The sequence below is a fragment of the Trachymyrmex cornetzi genome, unplaced genomic scaffold, assembly GCF_001594075.2.
Source record: "Trachymyrmex cornetzi isolate Tcor2-1 unplaced genomic scaffold, Tcor1.1 scaffold129, whole genome shotgun sequence".
Classification (NCBI taxonomy): domain Eukaryota; kingdom Metazoa; phylum Arthropoda; class Insecta; order Hymenoptera; family Formicidae; genus Trachymyrmex; species Trachymyrmex cornetzi.
Window position 1 is genome coordinate 422,259 of NW_017295861.1, and position 27,225 is coordinate 449,483.

At 28.8% G+C, this 27,225-nt stretch overlaps 3 protein-coding genes across 3 annotated transcripts in view; all 3 read left to right on the forward strand.

Annotated features, from left to right (window-relative positions):
• Positions 1 to 4,886: 4,886 nt before the first annotated feature.
• Positions 4,887 to 11,408, forward strand: LOC108770611 (uncharacterized). The gene is made up of 5 exons (XM_018522290.1): positions 4,887 to 5,009; positions 6,197 to 6,283; positions 7,431 to 7,700; positions 8,528 to 8,686; positions 11,250 to 11,408. The coding sequence occupies exons 1-5, from the start codon at positions 4,934 to 4,936 to the stop codon at positions 11,396 to 11,398; spliced, it is 741 nt and encodes a 246-aa protein (XP_018377792.1). The 5' UTR covers positions 4,887 to 4,933; the 3' UTR covers positions 11,399 to 11,408.
• A 5,537-nt stretch (positions 11,409 to 16,945) lies between these two features.
• LOC108770612 (uncharacterized) lies at positions 16,946 to 24,065 on the forward strand. Its single transcript, XM_018522291.1, has 5 exons — positions 16,946 to 17,047; positions 18,957 to 19,043; positions 19,997 to 20,266; positions 21,102 to 21,260; positions 23,833 to 24,065. Exons 1-5 carry the CDS (start codon positions 16,972 to 16,974, stop codon positions 23,979 to 23,981), a joined length of 741 nt encoding a protein of 246 aa, XP_018377793.1. The 5' UTR covers positions 16,946 to 16,971; the 3' UTR covers positions 23,982 to 24,065.
• A 1,995-nt stretch (positions 24,066 to 26,060) lies between these two features.
• LOC108770529 (protein takeout-like) overlaps positions 26,061 to 27,225 on the forward strand; it is a 6,422-nt gene continuing 5,257 nt past the window's right edge. The window contains exon 1 of the mRNA XM_018522164.1: positions 26,061 to 26,139. Coding sequence (XP_018377666.1) covers positions 26,070 to 26,139 — 70 coding nt within the window. The 5' untranslated portion in view covers positions 26,061 to 26,069. The remainder of the gene's footprint in view (positions 26,140 to 27,225) is intronic.

Sequence of the window (27,225 nt, forward strand, 5' to 3'; positions counted from 1 at the left end):
TTATTTTTATTGTATTGAAATGTTCGTAGATGCAATTAAAGTGTTAAATATTACTTTTCATAAATAAGTATTCTTTATTCGCCTATCTCATAATAGGAAGCTTTCCTCTACATTCATGAACTTTACATTTTTCTCATGTGTTACAAAACTAAAATTAACAATGTGTGAATTTTTCATCTCAACTTCTTATGACATTTTAAGCTACGTACACACTTGCAACGAAACATTGTAATCGCAATGCCGTCACGCAGCACCAATGCAATATGTGAACGTTACTTGTAACTTTGCGCCAAACATTTAAACGCAACATAAATTTAAATTGTTCATTCGATGTCTTGTCAGATATGTATTAAGCGTCTACAATTAAAATCTCATTATAAACGCCGCTTTTCACGATGTTGGTGATGCGATAGTATTACGTGACGTTGCAGTTGTGAAGTATTGCACTGAGAGAAAGGATTTTGTTAATATTTAGCAAGCCACCAATATCTTTAACCGGTGATCGGTAAATATGTGACAAATTGTGTTGTGATTGCTACTAGTCTGCTATATACCAATCAATTATTAGTAACAGAAAACTATATAGAATTAACCTATCTTGTGGATAGACTTTAGTTCGTTTACATAGAATTCGCAGATGATCGTGGAGTCTTAAATCGTAGGAAACCGATCAAGCACAGACAAATATAGGGAGAATACTTGACTACAATTAGTCAATTTCTTATGATTTGAGACCCTGCAACCGTCTACAACTTTTATATATATATGAGCCTCTTATTTGTTAGCGATACTATTGATTATTTGTTACATTGACGAATTAATTTGCAATCGTAACAAATCGATCGTTTTTTTAAACAAATATCACATTTGCTTTCCCTTGATTTGTTCCTATAACAAAATCATTTCTCTCTCAGTGTGTACATAACTCTAGAGAATTAAAAACAAACATTGGAATTACTTTTTTTATTATATTTAATATATTTTAAAATCGCTCAATATAAAGAATTCTTGTTAATAATACACGATAATGATTGTTAAAGGATATATAAGAGTTAAAATTTAGTATCTTTATAACATAAAAAATTAAACGTATAAAATTACATGATAGTCTATAAAATTTACAATAGTTTTTTTACTTATTTATACCTTTATTAATTATACCTTTTTTAAATGACGTCAATCTGGTTGTTTATGTAATGATTACTACGCAATGATCGTAATCATTGCGTAGTAATCATTACATAAAGGAGTAATTAACTAAAAAAAGACATTATTTTTTTGTAACATCTTATTTATTCATCTACAACTTCATGGATTGCTGTTAAATATCTCTATTTGCTGAAGAAGGCTAGAAGACCAGCGCAAAACATGTAAGTTATATTTATGTAAAATCAAGCCTTTTCAAAACGTATCACGCACTGATCACTATGCCAATTTCCAATTGCTCGTTTTCCTTTATTTATGTTTTTCTAAGCATTATTCTAAGTAAGCTCAAATTATATTTTATGTATGTATATATCTAATTCTGCAAACCACGCACTGAAATCTTTTATGGTCTTAAAACGCAATCATGAACAAATTATTAAATTGCTTGTCAATTTAATATATGATATTATTATGATTCTTTTCATCCTACATATTTACACAGAAATATTTAAACACTAAGATCTGCTTCGACAAAAAATATTATTTCTCTTATTTATTTAGATTCATCCTTAATAATCTATTTCAAATTGTAATTATATTTTAGAGACTCTATAGTTTAAACTTTATTTTCGAATTGTCTAATGTTTGTAAGCAAAATAAATAAATAATTTAAAATATAAATTACAACGCAAAATTATTTTTCTTCTGGTTTCCTATACACTATATCTCTAGAATAAATGTTTCATAAGAACAACCCTAATATTTCATTATTTTTTTTAAACTACATTTCTAATTGTAAGAAATTAAAAACTTCTATCATCAGTTTGTCTTTATCTTTTATTAAATGATGTGGTAGTGTGACGTTAAAAATAAAAACGTAACATAAACCTGGGCATGTGACCGCATGATACGTAATTATCACTGGGCTGTAATCAAATTCATGATGCTACCAATAGTTTTATCAAAAATTTTTATATTAACAAATTTTCGATTTGTACCAGTGCGAATAAAATTGATGCAGTCATTATTAAGAAATCGCAAGATCAATTCCATGAAGTGTATCATTTCAACAATTGAAAATGCGTCGATCAGTCACACATATGTACGCATAGCAATTTGTCCGTTAAAGAACTTTTAAAGAACAATTCTTCTAATATTATTTTTTAATTCACCATTTCTTGAAGTAAAATTATCAATGTAAATAAACATTAATATGCATATATACGTGAAATAATTATTCTCGATACTACTGAGTGCTATTGCGCACGTGCGCCTTCGTTAGTATCTCTTTTCCGAACTGTGGACGCAGTTTAAAATTTCAAAGGCTTTAATACCTGCTTTAACATTTTTATTTGCAACAAACAACGCATAAAACCTAATCTACATATGAACAATGCATTACACAACGGTACTTGGTACTGTTTGTTTGGACTTTGCAACAATGAAGAAATAACAGTCTGTCCCCTGTTTCTGTAAGATCAGAGTATGTATAATCATATTCTGATTATATATTAATAGGGGAGATTATTTCATAATCAGAGTTACTGTATAATCAGAGCATCTACCAACGTTGATTTGTATTTGTACAAAAAAGTTTCATTCATATTTGAACCATCTATATACATTTCTAATTTCTCTCGGCTGCACTAGTGCTCACTAGGTGCATTAAAGCCATCGTACACAAATTGACATAAAGACGTATGTTTAATATAAGTATAAAAATGGATTAATAAACCATGAAATTTTATCAATACATTTCATTGTGCTGTTAAGTAAAATCTGTATTTTATAATTCAAAATATTTGAATTTTACTTCTACACAATTTAAATTAGTGTACAACAGTTTTAACATGCACTCAGTGTGCATTAGTGCAACCAAGGGAAAACGATATAAAAAAATGAGAAAAACAAGTTTTTAAATTGTATCATCATTTGCTTTTACCTCTCATAAATTATCAGTCAAGGATTCCTACACGTCTAACAATATAATTAATGATTACATTCTTTTTTTTTATATTTACATATTTGCGTAACAGATGACAATGTTTTTCTATTGCGCAAGAATTAGACTTAAATTTGTATAATATAATAATATTAAAATAATTATATAGAAAATTTTATTCTACTCTTTTTGTACTAACAACATGTTAACTAATTACCAAATTTTAGACAAATATGCATCGTGTATAATAGGTTTGTGTAAGTAAATTAATCATGAAGTTATTTTCCATTTTATCTTAATGGCATTTAAACGATAAATAAGTATACAACATATTTAAATAAATTTCTTGATTTTAATACAATTGCGTGCGAGAGAATACATTTCAACAATTTGTGACTACTATACGCCAAAATTGTTTTAACAATAAATGTGCATTAAGAGATTGCGTGAAGTTCATCATGAAGCTTCAATCATGGAGTATGAATTAGCAATGTGCGCTTCAGATGAAATTGTATACAATGCGTTACATTTAAAGTAAAAAATAAATTAATTTTTTTTAAAAAAGTGTATAATATGATTCTTAAATACATTACTGAATTTTTTAAATTATTTTCAGTCTCCTTTTTCCCTGTCTCTTTTCAGCGGTTTAGAATTATTTATATATGATAAGAGAGCGCGCAATTTTTTCTCAAATAAGTTAATCAAATTATTAAGATAAGAATTGAATAATAAGAAATTATAATTCTAATATCTACACCTTTTTTTCTGGGTTTCCTCCACAATACTAAAATATTTTTTTCGCTCCCTTTTATGACATCATCTACTTGTAACGTAACTTTGAAATCTGCACATTCATGTTTCTCCTTATCGCGAGCGGAAACAAATTTTCTTTCTCTATAATTAGAATTAATTCATTATATGATAGCTGTTCAGTACTACGATGTAGTACAATAAGTGTTCGATAGCTACTCAGTAATAGTTTATAATGGTTTGATAATTAGGAACGCTCAGCTATTTGTATTACATTACTAAAAATATTATTATAATTGGTTGCTAAATTAAAATTATTGCTAAGTCATATCATTAAAAAATCGTAAAACAAATACCATATTTATTTAATAAAATTGTGAACTAGAAGAAAAGAGAACGTGGGAGAGAATATAACGGGAATAAGAGAGAGCGCGAATGATGTGGTAGGCATGGGACTGTAACGGAAGAAAGAGAGAGAGCATGAGTTAGATAGTAAGGGTGCTTTCCAGCAAGGGACACAGTCAGACACAGTGTAACACAGTGAATCATACGTCCTTGTTATTTGCTTACGTTAAACAAGGATGAAACGATTCACTGTGTTACACTGTGTTTGATTGTGTCCTTGCTGGAAAGCACCCTAAGTATAGAGCCGCAACGAGTTGGAAATAGAGAACTACATGTTATAATGGGTGGAAGAGAGAGAATAACATCGCGGGCTCTGTCTCCTACCGCGGGCTTTGGTAACATCACCCCCTCCCGCGGACTCTTCGCACAGTGACGTCGATCATCCCTTTCTCGGTCCCCTCACCAAGTGACGTCAGGCCCCTGCGACCCGTAATGACACTCCCCTCCCACGAATCACAAGTCTATCATCGTACTTCCTCCACTCTCGGACCCCTCACACACACACACACACACACACACGCGCGTACACACACGCGCACACACGCGCACTCACGCACCCACACATACATACCGCGTTTACGTATACGTACCACATCTAGAACCGACCTAATATACCTAATCTTGCCAAGATTTATAAAAGTCAGCATCTTTAATCGATCGAACTATTCACAGAAATACTAAATAAAGAACATGTTATTCTACGCGCTTAGTGCAATTTGCAGTGTCGCAGCATTTGGATTTTCCGTAACTGGAGAATATACCCTTCGTAAGTATATTTTAAGAATTTTTTATTATAACCTTTTTAATAATATTATTGCGTATAGATCTATGCTTCATTTCAATTGAATATTTTATTCGAATAGAAAGTTTATTGAACAAAATCTATGAAGAATTAGCACAAAAGAATAACTTAAACAGATATAAGATATATTCTAAAGATAGAACTCGACAACAAATTTTTTAAGCATAAATATGTATAAATATGTATAAACATACATAAATATTCATAAACATGTATAATTATATACGAAATATGTCCATACATGTTTATATATATTTTTTCTTTTGTAAAATTATTTTTTAGTGCAATAGAGATAATAATAGTAATGTGAAAACATTAAAAATAATTAAAAGGATAATTTTCGCATTGTTCGTTTTAGAAAAAAACAAGTAGAGAAAAATGTATAAAAAATTGTTCATAAACAATTATATATAATTTTATATATAATTATATACAAATAATATTTTTACATTTCTTCAAACTTGATGTTTTTCTAAAATAAACAGTATGAAAATTACTCTTTTAATTTTGTTGAATGTTTTCACATTACTATTATTATTTCTATTGCACTATTAAAAAATAATTTTACAAAAGAAAGAGGGATGTATGAACATGTATGAACATATTTCATAGACGATTAAACATGTTTATGTATGTTTATATATATATTTATACATATTCATGCATACAAAATTTTTTATCAGGGACACAAATGAAAAAATGTTTTAATGCAGAACGGATTGTCGCAATCAGTTGTATTGAAATATCTAAATCCTCATAAAAAATAATTAGATATTTTTCTATATTCATTAATTGTTCCATTATACGACAGTGTCAGTTCTTTTTATTAGACATTTATTTCGTGCTTTCGCTGAGAGAGTAATGTTCTCATTTATACTCGCGATAATAATTTTTATATGTACATGAGCCAAGAGTACCACCAATTATAAAAGAAAAATTATATTTAATATTTTAAAAAAGATTGGAGAAGAATTTTCTCTTTGTACTTGAAACGTAAATATCTGCAAATACACATGATCTTACATTATGCTTAAAAAAGAATTATTATTCCTTAACAACATATTTTGAAATATATTATATTGTTAAAACAACTGCTTTGTTTTTATCATTTTACTCGTACTCTAATTTACTCTATTTCTATTTCCAATTAGCTGTACCTACCTGCAAGCAGGATGCAGCTGATAATTCCGCCTGTTTAAAACGAGCTATCGAAAAAGCATGGCCACTATTTATTGAAGGTATACCAGCCATTTATAAGCTCTCATTGGTCTAATTTACAGATTTTCTAAGTAAACTATATTTATTTCTTTATATATATATATAATTATATTATTCTGGTGTAAAAAAAGCTTCTAAACCTATAAATCAATATGAATAGTGAACTGATTTACATAAATTCATAAAATTTCAAGTCTTTTTTAAAGCAATTAAAAAAACAAAACTTACTATTTTAGCGCTACAAGTCCTACAGTAAATGGCGCGCAGTGTATACATATAAAAAATGTATTTAGAGTTGACATATAAATACTATTATGCCAAGTTTAATCATATCAATCTTTTCTTTACTTATTTGAGTTATTCATTTAACGGTTTAATTAACATACACTGTTAAAAAAAAACAGAAATTTGCTTCCGTTACAAGTAATAGAAGCAAATTTCTGTCCCTAACCTGTAGCAAATCTTGCTTCAGTGTATAGGTAAGTGTAGCGCATTCAACGTATATGGATAATATTGTAAGATTGGAATTAGAATGTGATAGAACGTGCAAATATCGATATTTTAACTATAAAATGCTTAAATTTTTTTTCTTTTATAGTTGAATTACACCGATTGTTCTATCAAATGTGCTAATATAATATGCTGATAATTGTGTATGACACTTCAGTAGATTATCCACTGATTCAGATTTAGAGAATGTTTATCACACATGAGTCGTAGACACGATGGTCATTCTTTATTCATTGTTTTTTTTCATCCTTACTTGATGGGTACAATTCACAATTTGCTTATTTTTGCAATTTAATGCAAAAATATAAATTATAAATTTTTTTAACAAAAGTGACACATTGGTCACACTTGCTGACATTCTAACTCGAGAAAAAAAATGCTTTATGCGGAAATTACTGCTAGACGCATATTAACGGTCGGATTAAAAAGCTAAACATCTCTATCGATAGTTGAAACTTTGAACCTTTAATCGATGGTAGATGCACGTCCTTCTGATGCCAGGAAGGTTCTAAAATCTAGCGTGAAAGATGATGCTTGGGTCATTGACCTAGAAGGGTTAAGAGTCTTAAATTTTCTTTGAAATAAAAAAGGAATAGAAATCTTTAACTAAATTAATTCAAGATACAAATATTAACATTAACTTTATTATTTTGACAGGGCTTCCAGAATTTGACTTTCCACCTTTAGATCCACTATTTTACGAATACGGTAAAATTATGTTTAATTCTGGAGAGATACGAGGAGAATTAATTATGTCAAATACCTCTGCCATCGGTTTATCAAAAGGTCGTATTTTTAATGCAAGAACGCAGTACCTCTCTCATGATGTTTTCCGTTTGGACATTGTTCAAGAAATACCAGAAATAATTGTAAAAGGTGCTGCGAAAGTAAATGGTTCTTTAAGTGTATTCAGAGTTGCTAATGAAGGTAAGATAATAAGTTTTATATAATTTACATAAATAAAGAAATATAATTTATTAAGGATGTGTTTCTATAATAATTAAAGATCAACTGTGTACAGTCTACCTATAAAATTACGTTTTCCATTAGAAATTAGTAAAGTTTTAGTATAATCTGATAATTATAATTATTCAGGGTTGGCAAACGTTGCTTTTCAGTTACTTTGGAGTTATTTTTTATAGTAAACAATTTGATGACAATGTTGCAATTTTTTATAATGGTAACGCTAACTAACGCTCAGGTTGTGCTAAGGTTAAAAAAGTCACTTTAAAAAGTAATTTGTCACCATTACTTACTGAAAAAAATAATAACGTTACAAATAACGAGTAATGCATTACAAATTAGGAGTTGCTTTTCAGTAACGAATGACTTTTTCAATCCGTTACCAATAACGATTGACTTTTCTAACTCTGATGTTAGCATTACCGTTATAAAAAATTCACCATATCATTACCAAATCGTTAATATAACGTAACAATTATTATGAGGTAACGATCAGCAAAGTAACGACGACGTTACAAGTAACACGTTACTTGCCAACCATGTAACTATTTATTATAACTTTAATAGATTCGATTAAATTTAACGATTTTACGTATATAGAAATATTATAGTATATTGAACACATAAATTCATCTTTGACATTTTAAAATTAATGAAATTATTGTTCTATATACAAATATATACATGTATATGTAGTATGTTTTAAAGAAATAATCATAACTTTTTTAAATTATTGTTGTAATATGGACAAATACTCTCTATTTCCACCATTAAAATAATTTATATAATAGGTAATTTTAATATAATCTTGAATGATGTCAGAGCATTATGGGAGATGACAGGACATGTAGTAAACGATACATGGATTGTTGAACAATTCCATATCATCCCGATAATTGGAAAGTTTAAAATGTATTATAAAGATTTGTCCGAAAGCAACAAAGAGTTATGTAAGTATTAAATTGATTCAAATATACTTGTATTCATTTTTATTTCGTCCAGTAGGCTTTGAGAATTACTTAAATAAAGACTCATACCTAATTTACTGTTTAATAATAGGTATTATATACACTTCCTTACTTAACTATATTTTCGACATAGAAGACTTCTGAAAAAAATTATCTGACTAAAGTTAACATATATCAACAATGTAATTTAATTTATGAATTATATAGATATTTTAATTTACGAGTTACATATATCTTTATAATATTTAATACAATATATTATAGGACCGTACATGTGATAACACAAACTATACAAATCAAAGTCTTAAACGGTCTAACAGGATCTTAATGCTTGTATGATTCTTATGTAAATTTATATACTACGTATGTAGTCCTACAGAAATGCGTGCCGAAAAATTTTCGGTCTTGAAACGCTAACTCTACTAAACTACCGCAGTAATATCACGAGTTAAATTGACTAGCAATTTAATAAATTTTTGATGCTTATTCGCATCTTCGAAACGATCTTAATAATGAGCCTCGGTAGTCTAAAGGCTTAGGACGCTCACACAGTATGCAAGAAATCCGGGTTCGACTCCCGGCCGAGATAATATTTTTCGTAATAAGAATTAATTATTTACAGATTTTAATATGTTATTCATCATTATTTTTGATATCATTATTTTTAATACTCGCGCGCGCGCGAGTAGATGTATTAAAATAAAATATTATTAGTGTGAATAAGAAGTACAGAATCAAATAATAACTCTCTCTTACGTTAATTTTTATAAAATACCGTAATTAAAACTTTCAATCAGAGATCTGGTCAAGTACATTAAAAATTAGATGTTGACTGTTACTCGTTTTGAAAATTGACTGATGTAATGTCCCAAGTAGAAATTTACAACTGGCGCGATATTGCGCCAATACTGCGTTAAGGATTTGGTACTGGCTTAGTATTGGCATATTACTGGATAAATAACGATGAGTTCTGGCATTATACCGAAAGGTAACTTGACTAGGTACTGGCAACCAGTATTAGGACAGTATTGTAGACAGTACTGTGCCAGTACTAAGCCAGTACCGTCCCAACCCACGGAATAAACTCTTATTCTATTGATAGCCAATACTCGAGAGTCTGTAATGTGCCAGTACTAAGCCAGTACCGTACCAATCCTCGGCGTAACTCCTTACTCGGTTGATAACCAGTACTGAAGAGTCAATACTGAGTCAGTAGTAAGCCAGTATTATGCCGATGATTGGTGCCGTACTGACCAGCAGTACTGGTGTTACTTACTATCTAGAGACACTGGTAGTGTCTCGGCGCTAAGCTGCGCGAAGCGACACTGCCGTACCTCCTTTACGCGAACCGACGAGTTGCGGCAGATCGAGATTATCGGATCTCAATAACGGCTGAACCGATCGCGTTTACAACTACCGCGGTATCGCGCCATTTGTAAAATCCGGCATACGTCCAACTTTTCCACTTGGGGTGTAGGTCAAATAAAAGTAAGTTAATAAAATCGAATGTAAAAACAAGTCTGTTCAAAACTGTGACATTTTATGTTCGTATACATCGTCAAGGATGTTAAAATAAAAGTTATCCAATAACTCAGTATCTTTCATTAAATTTAAACCGTTTTTTTTTGTTTTTTAATATGAATCATTTCTCAAATATTTTTTTACGATAATTCTTTCCAAAATTAAGAATACTAACTTTTTCCCAATTAAAGTTATAATTAGTTTCCGTAATATGTTTCGAGATTACTGAGTATTTGGACTGGTCTAATTTTATATTATTGCGATGTTCTTTAATTCTTGTCTGTAATTGTCTCTCCGTTTGGCCAACGTACGAGGCATCGTAGTTTATTACAATTTACTTTATGTATGACGTTATTATTTTTATCATGTTGATTTTTGTCTTTATAAACTTTGATAAATTTAAGTTTGTTAAAGCACCTATAGCCAATCATATTTGTGGATTTATTAATAGACTTACTAATTTTATTGGAAATAGATCTTATACATATATGGGAAAAAATTTATTTATTTATTAATTCTCTTATATATAAAACTTCATTAACTCTCTTAAAACTCCATCAATGTCAACGTAATCTAAGCTAGTGTTATTTACCATTGTGGAATAATTGTTAAATTCAAATATCTGTATAATTCTGAAATTAAATTGATGTTAACTTTATTAAGATGATTTTAGAAATTCTTCAGAAATCTTCTAAATATTCAAAATTTATTTAGAAAACTTTTTGCGATGTGTGCGTTTATTATGTTATATAAATCATAATAATGAGATAAAGGTAATTACTGATTTAAAAAATAAAACTTAAAAGTATATATGTTATTTTACAAATTAGAATCATATTTTATCGTCCTTTATTGCAACGTTTTTATTTATTATTGCTATTTTTCTAAATATAATATTACACAATAAAAATAATTATTTATGTAACTACAATTACACTTATATATTGTAATTTTATTCATATATTTTCCTAATTTGTTTTATTCTGAGAAAAATACGTTGTTATATATTTACTCTTATTTTCAGCTGATCTTGTCATAACTTTTGTAAATGAATTCTGGCCTGCGATTTATCGAGTAGCATTACCAATCATGGCCAAACAATGGGAAAAGTTTTATATTGATTTAGCCAATAGGTTATTCGCAAAAGTTTCCTTCTCAAAAGTGTTTCCATAAAATTTATACATTTATTTCACATCGTTAGAGTGCAAATTATTTATAAAATTGAAAACACGTTTAGCATTATAAATGCAAAGGTATATAGACTATTTCTCTAAAACTCTGTAAGTTAACCTTGTTTTCAACTACTGTTTGTGAGCAAAATAAACGAATAACTTGAAGTATTAATTGACACGCAAAATTATCCCTCACCTGTTTTTCGTATTCCTAAATTATAATCAATACCATATTTCCGAAAAAATATTCTTTTATTAAAAAAAAAATTTAAAAATATTTCAACTTATTCTCACAATTAGCTCTTATTCACATCATCGATCAAAATTTTGATTACAGGAGTAGCGAGAATATAATGAAATTAATGATTTTTTTGCCTATCTAATTCATATATGAATGCAATAGTAAATGATATTGTTTTGATAGGAAACTATTATACTACTATATATCGTAAGAGTTAAATTCAAAGATAAGATAAAAACAATATCTTTATTTTAGACTGTATATGTGAGAAACACAATCGATAGTAGAAATTTGAAATGCCTATTACGGTCGAAGCTGGATCTTCGTGTTGCTTAAATAATTCAATCTTGAATTACTAATATATACTATATATTAGTAATTCAAGATATATTAGTACTTGGATATACATATATGAACCTCTTATTTGCTAGCGATACTATTGATTATTTGTTACATTGATGAATTAATTTGCAATCGTAACAAATCGATCGTTTTTTTTAACAAATATCACATTTGCTTTCCCTTGATTTATTCCTATAACAAAATCATTTCTCTCTCAGTGTGTACATAACTCTAGAGAATTAAAAACAAACATTGGAATTACTTTTTTTATTATATTTAATATATTTTAAAATCGCTCAATATAAAGAATTCTTGTTAATAATACACGATAATGATTGTTAAAGGATATATAAGAGTTAAAATTTAATATCTTTATAACATAAAAAATTAAACGTATAAAATTACATGATAATCTATATAATTTACAATAGTTTCAGATATAGAATAAATTAATAAATAAACCATTACATATGTTTCGACCTTTGTATTAGACCCTCTTCAGATGTACAAAAATCAAATAAAAGTTTGCAAAGATGTTAACCATTTCAAGAAAGATACGTTCTTGTGTAGAACGTGTGAATGATAATGAAATACCAAACGTAAGTCCATCAGAGGAACAAAAACTGTTCGCCAAAGCGGTTGAACGGCCGATTGGTTAGAGATTCTGGATGTTCCGGTGAAAATATAAATTTATTTACAATGATTTGTAGATGACAAGCAAGTCACTCCGATAGGATTCACCGATCTGGTAAAAAATATTGAGTTGCATCTCGATGATAGATGCTCGTCAGTGATTAACCTTCGTAGTCAATATAATAGAGCGTGTAATAGGCTATTGATTATGTCATATAGAAAGGAACTAATACATTCACGGGTTTTTATTGTTGGATTCGGTTAATGGGTCATTTAAGAAGAAAAAACCGCGGAGTGCTATTAAATTAGAGGGTGGAAATCGGAGATTGGGGTGAAAAAGCACCCTTTTCAGTTTTTTCAATATATCTCGCGAACGAAGCAAAATTTCGATATACTTTATAAGAAATTTTTTGTAGATAATTAAATTTCCGATCGGAATAGGTTTTTTAAAAAATTAAAAAAAATTTTTTTCATGCCGAACAAGTAGAAACAAAAAATAAAAAAGAAGCAAAAATTTCGAATTTTGTTGTCTTTCTACTTTTTTGCCTATAACTTTTTTTTGGTCAGAGATAGGTATAGGGAATGCTTCATGGAAAAAAAAGTAGACAAAATTTCCTTTAAAATGCTGTAGTCAAAAATTTTTTTTAGGTTAAAATTGGTCCAAATATGGCCACTCGAATATAGCAATTTTTTTCGATTTTCATCCCTCTTATACTGATATTGTTTCAATTCTCATTTTGTTGGACAAATTATTATTTTACTCAATAAAAAATGTGTTTTATATCGAAATTTGTTTATATATATATATATATATTTATTTATTTAACAATATGTAAAGAAAAAGAGTACGTAAGGAGAGAAATAATAATTTTCTTTTTTATTACAGTGATTTATTACTTTATTATTATATCATTCAATGACGTTCTCGAACCATTTTTCGATATAATCGTCTACATCTTCATTAATGTCCTCTTCTACGATATCGGCTTCTTGCACATTTTCACAATTGATCCCCATACATTCTTTGCAAAATATGGAGCAAGCGATGTTCAGTTTCCTGCAACCACACTTTCCATGGCAACCGGTTGTACATCCACAAGCCACTTTTTGCAGCAAAATCTGTGGCGCAGGAGGTGCTGTTGTGCGAATCGCAATCAAGCCGAATTTCGATTTTTTCCAACCCCAGTTCAGAGGGTTTAAGTTATTTCCATGCCACTGCTGGATTTGGAAATAAGTCCTTAAACCATGCTGTTTGATGGCATCACGTGTTGGTGGTAGTTGCGCCAGAGAAAATGTTGCACTCTTCGACAAGTTGCAAAATTTCTGGAAACGACAGTTTCTTAACTGATTCTGGTTCGACTTTGGTTCAACTTTGGTCTGGTTCAACTTTGCCCCATACAAAGAAACTGAAATGTACTCTGATGCAGAACATATTTCTTCTTCAGTTACATTGTCACGTAAAAACGTATCCATGTGTGTTTGTAACTGTATAAAGTTTTTATTTATAAATGTCATAAATTTTTCTTTGCCGATGTTGTAAAAAGCTGATGTAGTATCGCAGCCACTAAATGCGTGAATAAATCCAAGGTACTTTTGTTGTTGAGGAAAATTAAAACTGTTTCGCCCATACAATTTTGCTGTAACTTTTCCTACACTTGGTTTAAAAAGATATACATTTTTATATTGTTCTGGCAGAAGTGATAAAATGATGAGAAGGTCTATATCTTGGCCAACAATAACTGCATTTTTTTCACTGTGATGCTTTTTCTTTTGCGCATTGTACAATAAGTACATCTGCATCTTCATCCGCTTGCACTGTGTCTATATTATCTTCCTTGAATTTTTTAATCAAATATGAAATAAATTTTTTTTTGTTGCTTTCATTTGATAGAAATTTATCCGGTTTTGAAAGTGGTTTTAAAATATACTGACACGTGCACGCTCGAAATGTGAAAGTCTTCGGAGATATCATGCTATCTCTCTCGCTCTTGTACGAATTCTCTTCCCTACCTATTTCGAAGCAGGACTGAGTGGGGGTCCCAATATCGCACGATTTGGCAACCCTGTTTCGAAGTAGAGTTTGTTTTGAAAGAGCAGATGTATAGTACCCTCACTGAAAGATTTTATGAATTTAGGGGTATCGCTAACGTTAGACAAGAATAACATTAAGTGAGTCGACTGTAGATATGGAACCGTACTGAACTGTCGACTACCTGGAATCGTTGACATTATATTACTGACTTACGAAAATTAAATATATTTAAAATAAGAAATTTAAAAAATATTTTACAAATCAACTTAACATTTATATTAAATTCAAATATAAATTTATAAATCTCCATGTTTAATACACAAGAAAAAGCAATATTAAGGTATATTTAATTACAATTTTGTTTAAAAAAACATCATAGTTACATACATTTCTTCAAATAGTTATTTATTATCAACCAATTTATGTAAAGTAACTTTTTTATTGAGTAAAATAATAATTTGTCCAACAAAATGAGAATTGAAACAATATCAGTATAAGAGGGATGAAAATCGAAAAAAATTGCTATATTCGAGTGGCCATATTTGGACCAATTTTAACCTAAAAAAAATTTTTTTACTACAGCATTTTAAAGGAAATTTTGTCTACTTTTTTTTCCATGAAGCATTCCCTATACCTATCTCTGACCAAAAAAAAGTCATAGACAAAAAAGTAGAAAGACAACAAAATTCGAAATTTTTGCTTCTTTTTTATTTCTTGTTTCTACTTGTTCGGCATGAAAAAAATTTTTTTTAATTTTTTAAAAATCCTATTCCGATCGGAAATTTAATTATCTACAAAAAATTTCTTATAAAGTATATCGAAATTTTGCTTCGTTCGCGAGATATATTGAAAAAACTGAAAAGGGTGCTTTTTCACCCTTATCTCCGATTTCCACCCTCTAATTTAATAGCACTCCGAGGTTTTTTCTTCTTAAATGACCCATTGACCGAATCCAACAATAAAAACCCGTGAAAGTATTAGTTCCTTTTTGCCATGGTTCTTAAGACATAATCAATAGCCTATAAGGACGTAGTCCAAATTTGAGATACTAAATATAATAAAAACTGGAAACTTCTATAAATGAGTTAAACGATAGAAAAGTAAATTTTGTAAAAAAAGTGAGTGAAGTTTATCATGAAACTTCAATCATGGAGTATGAATTAGTAGTATGCGCATCAGACGAAACTGTATACACTACGTTACATTTAAAGTAAGAAATAAATTAACTTTTGTAAAAAAATGTATAATATGACACTTAAATAAATTACTGAATTTTTTAAATTATTTTCAGTCTCCTTTTTCCCTGTCTCTGTTCAGCGGTTTAGAATTATATATGATAAGAGGGCGCGCAATTTTTCCTCAAATAAGTTAATCAAATTATTAAGATAAGAATTGAATAATAAGAAATTATAATTTTAATCTCTATTTCTTTTTTTTCTGGGTTTCCTCCGCAATCCTAAAATATTTTTTTCGCTCCCTTCTATGACATCATCTGCTTGTAACGTAACTTTGAAATCTGCACATTCCTGTTTCTCCTTATAGCGAGCGGAAACAAATTTTCTTTCTCTATAGTTAGCATTAATTCGTAATATGATAGCTGTTCAGTAATACGATGTAGTACAATAAGTGTTCGATAGCTACTCAGTAATAGTTTAAAATGGTTTGATGATTAGGAACGCTCAGCTATTTGTATTACATTACTAAAAATATTATTATAATTAGTTGCTAAATTAAAATTATTGCTAAGTCATATCATTAAAAAATCGTAAAACAAATACCATATTTATTTAATAAAATTGTGAGCAAGAAGAAAAGAGAACGTGGGAGAAAACATAACGGGAAGAAGAGAAAGCGCGAATAATGTGGTAGACATGGGACTGCGGGGAGAAAAAGAGAGAGCATGAGTTAGATAGTAAGTATAGAGCCGTAACGAGTTGGAAGGAAAAAACATGTTATAATGGGTGGAAGAGAGAGAATAACATCGCGAGCTCTGTCTCCCTCTACCGCGGGCCTTGGTAACAACACTCCCTCCCGCGGTCTCCTCGCCAAGTGACGTCAGGCCCCCGCGACCCGTAATGACAGCTCCCCTCCCTCGAATCCTAAGTCTATCATCGTACTTCTTCCACTCTCGGACCCCTCTCACACACACATACTCACACGCACGCACGCACACGCACGCACGCACGCTCGCACACATACATATCGCGTTTACGTATACGTACCACTCTAGAACTGACCTAATATACCTACTCTTGCGAAGATTTATAAAAGTCAGCATCTTTAATCGATCGAACTATTCACAGAAATAAAGAACTAAATAAAGAACATGTTATTTTACGCGCTTAGTGCAATTTGTTGTGTCGCAACATTTGGATTTTCCGTAACTGGAGAATATACGCTTCGTAAGTATATTTTAAGAATTTTTTATTATAACCTTTTTAATAATATTATTGTGTATAGATCTATGCTTCATTTCAATTGAACATTTTATTCGAATAAAAAGTTTGTTGAACAAAATCTACACAGAATTAGTACAAAAGAATAACTTAAACAGATATATGATATATTATTAAGATAAAACTTGGTAACAAATTTTTTATGCATGAATATGTATAAATATGTATAAACATACATAAATATTCATAAACATGTATAAATTTTTTATCAGGAACACAAATGAAAAAATATTTTAATGCAGAACCGATTGTCACAATCAGTTGTATTGAATATAATAATAAAAAGCTAGCCCGTCAGAGCCGACATCAGTTAATCGGATGCACAATTTATTTACTTGTGAATTTAACAAAATATCTTATAAAAATAGACGTTTCAACCCTTATGTTTGGATCCTTATCAATATAAAGTCAAATCCGATTACATCATACTCTTGAATCCACTATGTTTAGATTTGTTTACGGAAGATTGAAGCGGTACCGTTCTTGTCTTAATTTTATATTTATTGTTATTTTAATAATACTTGACTTTATTGTTTGACTCACATTTTGTCTCTGACTGTCGTCACCACAAGACCGTTTTGTCAGATAATTTTCTAAGATATGTCTACATGTGTAAGTTATTTAAAATAAAAAAATTAAAAATAATCTTAGTTTAGTATTAAAGTATTTATCTAATCGGTGTTTTCCATTTGTCTTATGAATTGACTATACAGTAAATCTGACAATTTGATGAACGATGTGCTTCCACCTTTGTAATATAACGTATCGGACTTCGTCTTCACTTTATGTAAGTTCATATTATTGTACAATTCTTTTTCAATTCTTCATTCGGAAGTTATACCATTTGATAAATCAATGTTTTAATTAGTATTCAATATATTTGACTTAATGGATGTAACTTTATATTCGAAGTTGTATGTACTATATTTCTATGCTTGACTTTATATATTTGATTTCTTTTTCTCTTTTTTTCACATTTCATGTCTTGTTGTAAATGCTTCATTTAATAATTGATGTAAACGATATGATTTTTACTTAATTTGATAACTTTATACGCCAATTTCAAGTTTCGTTTAGTGCATGTTAATTGAAAGTTATATTTATCAATTATTAAATTGTATTAACTATGTAATGCTGGTAAGATGTACAATATTGATAAATACATTTGTTGCATAGCTTTTTTGGCAATTGGATAAAGAAGAATAAATCAAATTATCACGGATTCCTACGTTGGAGTCAAGAGTATGATGTAATCAGGTTTGATTTTATATTAATAAGGACCCAAACATAAGGGTCAAAACGTCTATTTTTATGAGATATTTTGTTAAATTCACAAATAAATAAATTGTGCATCCGATTAATTGATGTCGGCTTTGACGGGCTAGCTTTTTATTATTACATTTAATACATTCTTGCGAGCCTTATTTTAGATAGTTCAGTTGTATTGAAATATCTAAATGCTCATAAAATAATTAGATACTCTTCTGTATTCATTAATTGTTCCATTATACGACAGTGTCACTTCCTTTTATTAGACATTTATTTCGTGCTTTCGTTGAGCGAGTAGTGTTCTCATTTATAATCGCGATAATAATTTTTACATACATGAGCCAAAAGTACCCCCAATTATAAAAGAAAAATTATATTTAATATTTTAAAAAAAGATTGGAAAAGAATTTTCTCTTTGTACTTGAAACGTAAATATCTGCAAATACACATCATCATACATTATGCTTAAAAAAGAATTATTATTCTTTAACAACATATTTTGAAATATATTATATTGTTAAAACGACTGCTGTGTTTTTATCATTTTACTCGTACTCTAATTTACTCTATTTCTATTTCCAATTAGCTGTACCTACCTGCAAGCAGGATGCAGCTGATAATTCCGCCTGTTTAAAACGAGCTATCGAAAAAGCATGGCCACTATTTATTGAAGGTATACCAGCCATTTATAAGCTCTCATTGGTCTAATTTACAGATTTTCTAAGTAAACTATATTTATTTCTTTATATATATATATAATTATATTATTCTGGTGTAAAAAAAGCTTCTAAACCTATAAATCAATATGAATAGTGAACTGATTTACATAAATTCATAAAATTTCAAGTCTTTTTTAAAGCAATTAAAAAAACAAAACTTACTATTTTAGCGCTACAAGTCCTACAGTAAATGGCGCGCAGTGTATATATATAAAAAATGTATTTAGAGTTGACATATAAATACTATTATGCCAAGTTTAATCATATCAATCTTTTCTTTACTTATTTGATTTATTCATTTAACGGTTTAATTAACATACACTGTTAAAAAAACAGAAATTTTCTTCCGTTACATGTAATAGAAGCAAATTTGTGTTCCTAACCTGTAGCGAATCTTGCTTTAGTGTATAGGTAAGTGTAGCGCATTCAGCGTATATGTATAATATTGTAAGATAATATTATAATATTGTAAGACTCATATGAGTCGTAGACACGATGGTCATTCTTTATTCATTGTTTTTTTCACAATTTGCTTATTTTTGCAATTTAATGCAAAACTATAAATTATAAATTTTTTTAACAAAAGACTTATTGGTCACACTTGCTGACATTCTAACCCGAGAAAAAAACGCTTTATGCGCGAATGACTGCTAGACCAATACTAACGGTCCGATTAAAAAGCTAAACATCTCTATCGATAGTTGAAACTTTGAACTTTCAGTCGATGGTAGATGCACGTCCTTCTGATGCCAAGAAGGTTCTAAAATCTAGCGTGAAAGATGATGCTTGGGTCATTGACCCAGAAGGGTTAGGAGTCTTAAATTTTCTTTGAAATAAAGAATAGAAATCTTTTTAACTAAATTAATTCAAGATACAAATATTAATATTAACTTTATTATTTTGATAGGACTCCCAGAATTTGACTTTCCACCTATAGACCCATTATTTTACGAATACGGTAAAGTTATGCTTAATTCTGGCGAGATACGAGGAGAATTAATTATGTCAAATATCACTTGCATCGGTTTATCAAAAGCTCGTATTTTTAATGCAAGAACGCAGTTTCTGTCTCATGATGTTTTCCGTTTGGACCTTGATGTACAAATGCCAGAACTATTTATAAAAGGTACTGCGAAAGTAAATGGTTCTGTAAGTGTATTCAGAGTTGCTAATGAAGGTAAGATAATAAGTTTTATATAATTTACATAAACAAAGAAATATAATTTATTTTTGATGTATTTCTATGATAATTAAAGATCAACTGCATACAGTCTGTCTATAAAATTACATTTTCCATTAGAAATTAGTAAAGTTTTAGTATAATCTGACAATTATAATTATTCAAGGTTGGCAAACGTTACTTTTCAGTTACTTTGGAGTGACTTTTTATAGTAAAAAATTTGATGACAATGTTGCAATTTTTTATAATGGTAACGCTAACTAACGCTAAGGTTGTGCTAAGGTTAGAAAAGTCACTTTAAAAAGTAATTTCTCACCATTACGAGCTACTTACTGAAAAAAATAATAATATTACTCGTTACAAATAACGAGTATTACAAATTAGGAGTTATTTTTTTCAGTAACGAATGACTTTTTCAATCCGTTACCAATAACGATTGACTTTTCTAACTCTGATGTTAGCATTACTGTTATAAAAAATTCACCATATCATTACCAAATCGTTAAATAACGTAACAATTATTATAAGGTAACGATCAACAAAGTAACGACGACGTTACAAGTAACAAGTTACTTGCCAACCCTGTAACTATTTATTATAGCTTTAATAGATTCGATTAAATTTAACGATTTTACGTATATAGAAATGTTATATGTATATTGAACACATAAATTCATCTTTGACGTAAAATTAGTGAAATTATTGTTCTACATACAAATATATACATGTATATGTAGTATGTTTTAAAGAAATAATCATGACTTTTTTAAATTATTGTTGTAATATGGACAAATACTCTCTATTTCCATCATTAAAATAATTTATATAATAGGTAATTTTAATATAACCATGAATGATGTCAGAGCATCATGGGAAATAGCAGGACATGTAGTAAACGATACATGGGTTGTTGAAAAATTCTATATTACCCCGTTAATTGGAAAGTTTAAAATATATTATAAAGATTTTTCCGAAAGCAACAAAGCGTTATGTAAGTATTAAATTGATTCAAATATACTTGCATTCGTTGTTATTTCGTTCAGTAGGATTTGAATTATTTAAATAAAAACTCACACATAATTTACTGTTTAACAATAGGTATTATATACACCTCCTTACTTAACTATATTTTCGATATATAGAAGACTTCTAAAAAAAATTTTCTGACTAAAGTTGACATACATCAACAATTTAATTTAATTTCTGAATTATACAGATATTTTAATTTACGAGTTACATATATCTTTATAATATTATTTTTAATCATATGTATGTACAAATTATGAATTATTAGTATTTAATTAATTATTCTAACTAAACATTTGTCAGTTTAATTATTTTGAATAATTAATTAAATACTAATAATACATAATTTGTACATACGTACGGTTAGAAATTATATTATAAATAATTGTTAAAATTAGAGTAAAAACGATCATACAAAAATATTTTTTAATTAAACAATATCGTGTCTTATTTCGAACTTATAATTAGAATAACTTTAAATTAATATAATTAACATAAGAATATAAATACTAAATAATATTCTACATAAACATTTTGGCTTACAAAGCCTTCTTCAGTGTTAAAACGCAGAAATACAATATTAACTCTGGAACATCACTTATTTTCGGTACCTTTACCGAAAATAAGTGTGAGTCGGACGACTCACATGGGTCATTCGTGTCCGACTCGATTTTAAGGCTCTTAAAGTGCTCGAAAAATTTTGTAAAAATTTACACGTATCTACTAAATTATTTTAATATGCAAATATTGGAAAAAATGTTTAGAAAATTTATGAAAATTACTTTCTGCACCAGAAAAAGAAAATAATCCAGTAAACAGTTTTGTAACTAAAATTTGTAACTTTGATTTTTAAAGAAACTAGCACATCCCCTGCGCGCGCTACGCGCGCGGTTCTCCATTATACTCTCTTTTTTAGACATTATGAAATATAATATTACGAATCTAGATTCAAAATGTTTGAATAAGAAAAATGACAGAATCGTTATGGACGTTTGAAAATTTGAAAATTCAAAGTGGTTGAATCAATATGGCGGATGGAATTCTTTAGTTAAATACCATAAACAATTTTATAATACAATTATTTATTATCGAACGCTAATGTTACCATGGAACATATTGCTTCCTTTTTTTGGTTTTACGTTAAAGGAGAAAATCTTCGTACACCTTCTGCCAGGTGATGTTTCATTTGAATATCAACCTGACCAGAAGAAGACACTTGCCGCCCGAGCTCACAGGTTGTGTTGGATTCGTTCTGTTAGTGTTTTCGAATAGTGAAATCGAATATTTTTTTTGCATTCGTTTGCTCATCGTTTGCTCACAATTGCTCCGTCGGAATTTTCGTTTGCTCACTCTTAGTTCAAAAGTTATACGAAATTTAAATTTTGGGGGGCCAAATTCATGCAGGCCCCCCAATATAAAAAACTGAATATTTTTTTTTGCATTCGTTTGCTCATCGTTTGCTCACGATTGCTCCATCGGAATTTTGGTTTGCTCACCCTTAGTTCAAAAGTTATACGAAATTTAAATTTTGGGAGGCCAACTTCACACAAGCCCCCCAATATTAAAAAATCGAATATTTTTTTTTGCATTCGTTTGCTCATCGTTCGTTCACGATTGCTCCGTCCGAATTTTAGTTTGTTCACCCTTAGTTCAAAAGTTATACAAAATTTAACATATTAAAAATTCGAATATTTTTTTCTGCATTCTTTTGCTCAACGTTTCCTCACGAATGCTCGCATTCGAACGGAATGAGCGCAAAAATTTTTCTTTGCTGATATAGGTATATAGCGCATAAATAGAGCATTATTCCATAATTTTTTCATTATGATTTTGTTAAGTGGGGGGGCCAGCTAGGCAAACGTGACTTAGGGGTGAATATGATTGTTCGTTATTATTTTTATCATGTTGGTTTTTTTCTTTATGAACTTTGATAAATTTAAGCTTGTTGAAGCACCTATAGCTAATCATATTTGTGGATTTATTAATAGACTTAGTAATTGGAAATAGATCTTATACATATATGAGAAAATTTATTTATTTATTAATTCTCTTATAATACAAAACTCTATCAGTGTCAACGTAATCTAAGCTAGTGTTATTTACCATTGTGGAATAATTGTTAAATTCAAATATCAGTATAATTCAGAAATTAAATTGATATGTGTTAACTTTATTAAGATGATTTAAAAAATTCTTCAGAAATATCTTCTAAATATTCGAAATTTATTTAGAAAACTTTTTACGATGCGTTTATTATGTTATATAAATCATAATAATGAGATAAAGATAATTACTGATTTAAAAAATAAAACTTAAAAGTATATATATGTTATTTTACAAATTAGAATCACATTTTATCGTCCTTTATTGCAACGTTTTCATTTGTTATTGCTATTTTTCTAAATATAACATCACATAGTAAAAATAATTATTTATGTAACTACAATTGCACTTATATATTGTAATTTTATTTATATATTTTCCTAATTTGTGTTTTATCCTGAAATACGTTGTTATATAATTACTCTTATTTTCAGCTGATCTTGTCATAAATTTTGTAAATGAATTCTGGCCTGCGATTCATCGAGCAGTAATACCAATCATGGCCAAAGAATGGGAAAAGTTTTTTATTGATTTAGCCAATAGGTTATTCGCAAAAGTTTCCTTCTCAAAAATGTTTCCATAAAATTTATACATTTATTTCACATCATTAGAGTGCAAATTATTTATAAAATTAAAAACACGTTTAGCGTTATAAGTGCAAAGGTATATAGGCTAATTCTCTAAAACTCTGTAAGTTAACCTTGTTTTTCAACTATTGTTTATGAGCAAAATAAACGAATGACTTAAAGTATTAATTGGAACGCAAAATTATTCCTCACCTGTTTTTCGTATTCCTAGATTATAATCAATATCATATTTCCGAAAAAATATTCTCTTTTAATTAAAAAAAAAATTGAAAATATTGTAACTTATTCTCACAATTAGCTCTTATTCACATCATCGATCAAAGTTTTGATTACAGGTGTAGCGAGAATATAATGAAGTTAATGATTTTTTTGCCTATCTAATTCATATATGCACGCAATAATAAATGATACTGTTTTGATAAGAAACTATTATACTACTATATATCGTACACTGTTAAGGGGATTCTAAAACAAAGCTCGAACTCCGACGAAATCGCTAGATGTCGCACCTCGCGCGGCACATCGACATGTCTTTTTATACTACCACAGCAATATCTCACATAGCCTATGATACACACAGTCACACATACGTGTCAATTTTCGTACAACGAATTCGTCGCGATAAAGCGTCTAAATCTAATTCTAAGAACTCGACGTTGTATGTTCGTGTAAGTTACGTGTTTGGGAACTATTATTTCGTACGTTCGGGTTGCAAAGCTTTCATATCAAACAAATGTTTTCACGATTTGACAGCTGAGACGCCATGTTACACCAAGAAAATGGTAAAAAATATATTGATTTCGAAATTTTTGATCATTCTCAGCGTAGGCTCCACTTCACAAACGTATTAATGCGTATATTTCAATCCTGGAAAAGGATGTTCGAATCCGTGAAAGAAAAAAAGAGTATTCGTGTTATGCAAAAATTATACGTATTTAAGTCGGTAATACAGACGTCTTTAGGATCCCCTTAAATCTACAGTGTCAAATTTAACCTAATGTGAGTCGCTACTGCTCCTACTAAATATATCGTTATTTTTTACTAAAATGATAATTAAATTTGACCCTATATAATGTTAAATTGATACTGTATGATGTCAAATATAATCATTGTTTTAGTAAAAAATAACAATATTATTGAGTAGGAGTAATGGCGACTCACATTAAGTTAATTTGATCCTATAAAATTTAACAGTGTAAGAGTTAAATTCAAAGATAAAATAAAAATTTAGCTTTTTCAAAGGATTAAATTCTAAAAATTTGAATTTTTTATTACTTGAGAAGGCACATAAATAGTGTTAAGAACTATTCTCTTTTCTTTTATACATTATTAATCCTTAATATTCTTTAAGTATAAACAATTACAAGATCGACAATTGGTAGTTAACAAAACAAAATTTTGATTGTTAATGCTTATTTCATTTTTTAATCTAAAATAACAGTAGAAATAAAAAATAATAAAATAAGCTATAAAAGAATTAATATTTATGATGATTAAAAATTTAGGATTTAACTAAATCCTATAATACGAAAATTATGAAGGATTTAAACTTACAAATTTGTTAGTAAATCTTATTTTATTTTTGTATCACTTCTCAACTGATAAAATTTGCTATTTCTCTTTATAATAATTTGTATACCTTTATATTGAAAATTATAAATATTTGTATATACAAAAATTATAAATTTTTGTATATAAAAAGAATTATATAACTCTATTTTGTTTGTTAATATTAAGAATACGGCACATAAATTATAAAATTACATAACAAAATATGTATTCTATAAAATAAATGTTCACTGCAAGTTAGTTATTAAAAAGTGTTTCCTCTTCTTATACACGCGCGCGCGCGTATATAGATATACACACACATCAATAATCTAAAATCCAACGATTATATATAAATAGCATAGAAACATTTGCATAAAAAAAATTAAAATCTAATCTCTGAAATTAACATTTTTATTTATTAATATCTACAAGAGTCATTATCATTCGATCTTAATACGATTTCTCTTGAGAATTAAATTCATGTAAAATTCCAGAATTAACCATATTATTCGCCGGTACACTAGACAGAGAATATGTTGCTCTGCGTGGTCGGTGTATTCAGTGCAATATTTGCATTGTGCTCAGCTAGAGAATTTGAACTCCGTAAGTCTTTTTTAATAATTCTTTACTTTATTCTTTTTAAGCGGATTATTACATGGTTAACCTAAATATATATGTATATCAGTTGTTTTATTTACATAAATTTTTTATTAAATGTAAAAAATCACTATTGAATTACATAAAAATAATATTGAACCATTGAGAAATTATTGTATATTTTTAACCTATATATACGCTACAATAAACAAAAAGATTATTTTTACTGAAATATCTGAACATTTTTATAGTAATTATCCTTTTACATTCGTTAATCGTTCTGTTATAAAAAATTCTTCTTCATTAGACGTTATTTTATATTGTTCTATATAAGCAAATAATATACATTTGCAAGTTATAATTTTTATTTCTTAAATATTGCAAATTATAAATATGTACTATTATTATACTCATTATAAATATACTCATTATTTATTGTAATAGAAATAAAAGGATAAAAAAGTTTTTCTTTCATATTCTTAACATAAACATCTGATAACATATATGTATATACAGGCCGTCCTGCCGGCAGCAGTACATGATCAGTAGGCTGGTCGGATGCTCGTATTCGCCTATCTTTAAACGTTAATATCTCGTTAAATATTGCGTCAACTGCAAAATGGTACAAAACTGTTTTGTTCCCCTTGATCCAATCTATGTCCCCACTGTGTTTCAGTAACATTTTCTGAGACACCCTGTATATATTTGATAAAAAGTAATTACATCCTAATTAATCATAAAATTAAATGTCTTTATTAAAACAATTTATACACTGCTCAAAAAAATTATGGCATAGAAAAATTATGGGCAAAAATTGGTCAATTTTGACTAACGATAACTTTGCGAAAAATTATCGTAGGATAACGGTTTTTTTTTAAATTAAAGCTTGAAATCTCTTCTTTAAGACGCTGTAGTCAGATTTTAAGATTGATGCACCCTTGCCATTGTAACTCTCAAAAATATGAGGGTGTGTTTGTCACATTGAAAATTGCAAAGTTTAACGAAACGTACGGACTTTGTAAAATTTTTTTAGGGAATGCCGTATGCAGCGACATAAAGTTCAAACTTTCCTCTTTAATTTAAAAAAAAAAA

Excerpts from the sequence above, each read along its gene's own strand:
- LOC108770611 (XM_018522290.1), top strand. The coding sequence starts at position 4,934 with ATGTTATTCTACGCGCTTAGTGCAATTTGCAGTGTCGCAGCATTTGGA. Across the intron at positions 5,010-6,196 it reads AACTGGAGAATATACCCTTC|CTGTACCTACCTGCAAGCAG; the intron begins GTAAGTATATTT and ends ATTTCCAATTAG. Across the intron at positions 7,701-8,527 it reads ATTCAGAGTTGCTAATGAAG|GTAATTTTAATATAATCTTG; the intron begins GTAAGATAATAA and ends TTTATATAATAG.
- LOC108770612 (XM_018522291.1), top strand. The coding sequence starts at position 16,972 with ATGTTATTTTACGCGCTTAGTGCAATTTGTTGTGTCGCAACATTTGGA. Across the intron at positions 20,267-21,101 it reads ATTCAGAGTTGCTAATGAAG|GTAATTTTAATATAACCATG; the intron begins GTAAGATAATAA and ends TTTATATAATAG. Across the intron at positions 21,261-23,832 it reads CGAAAGCAACAAAGCGTTAT|CTGATCTTGTCATAAATTTT; the intron begins GTAAGTATTAAA and ends TCTTATTTTCAG.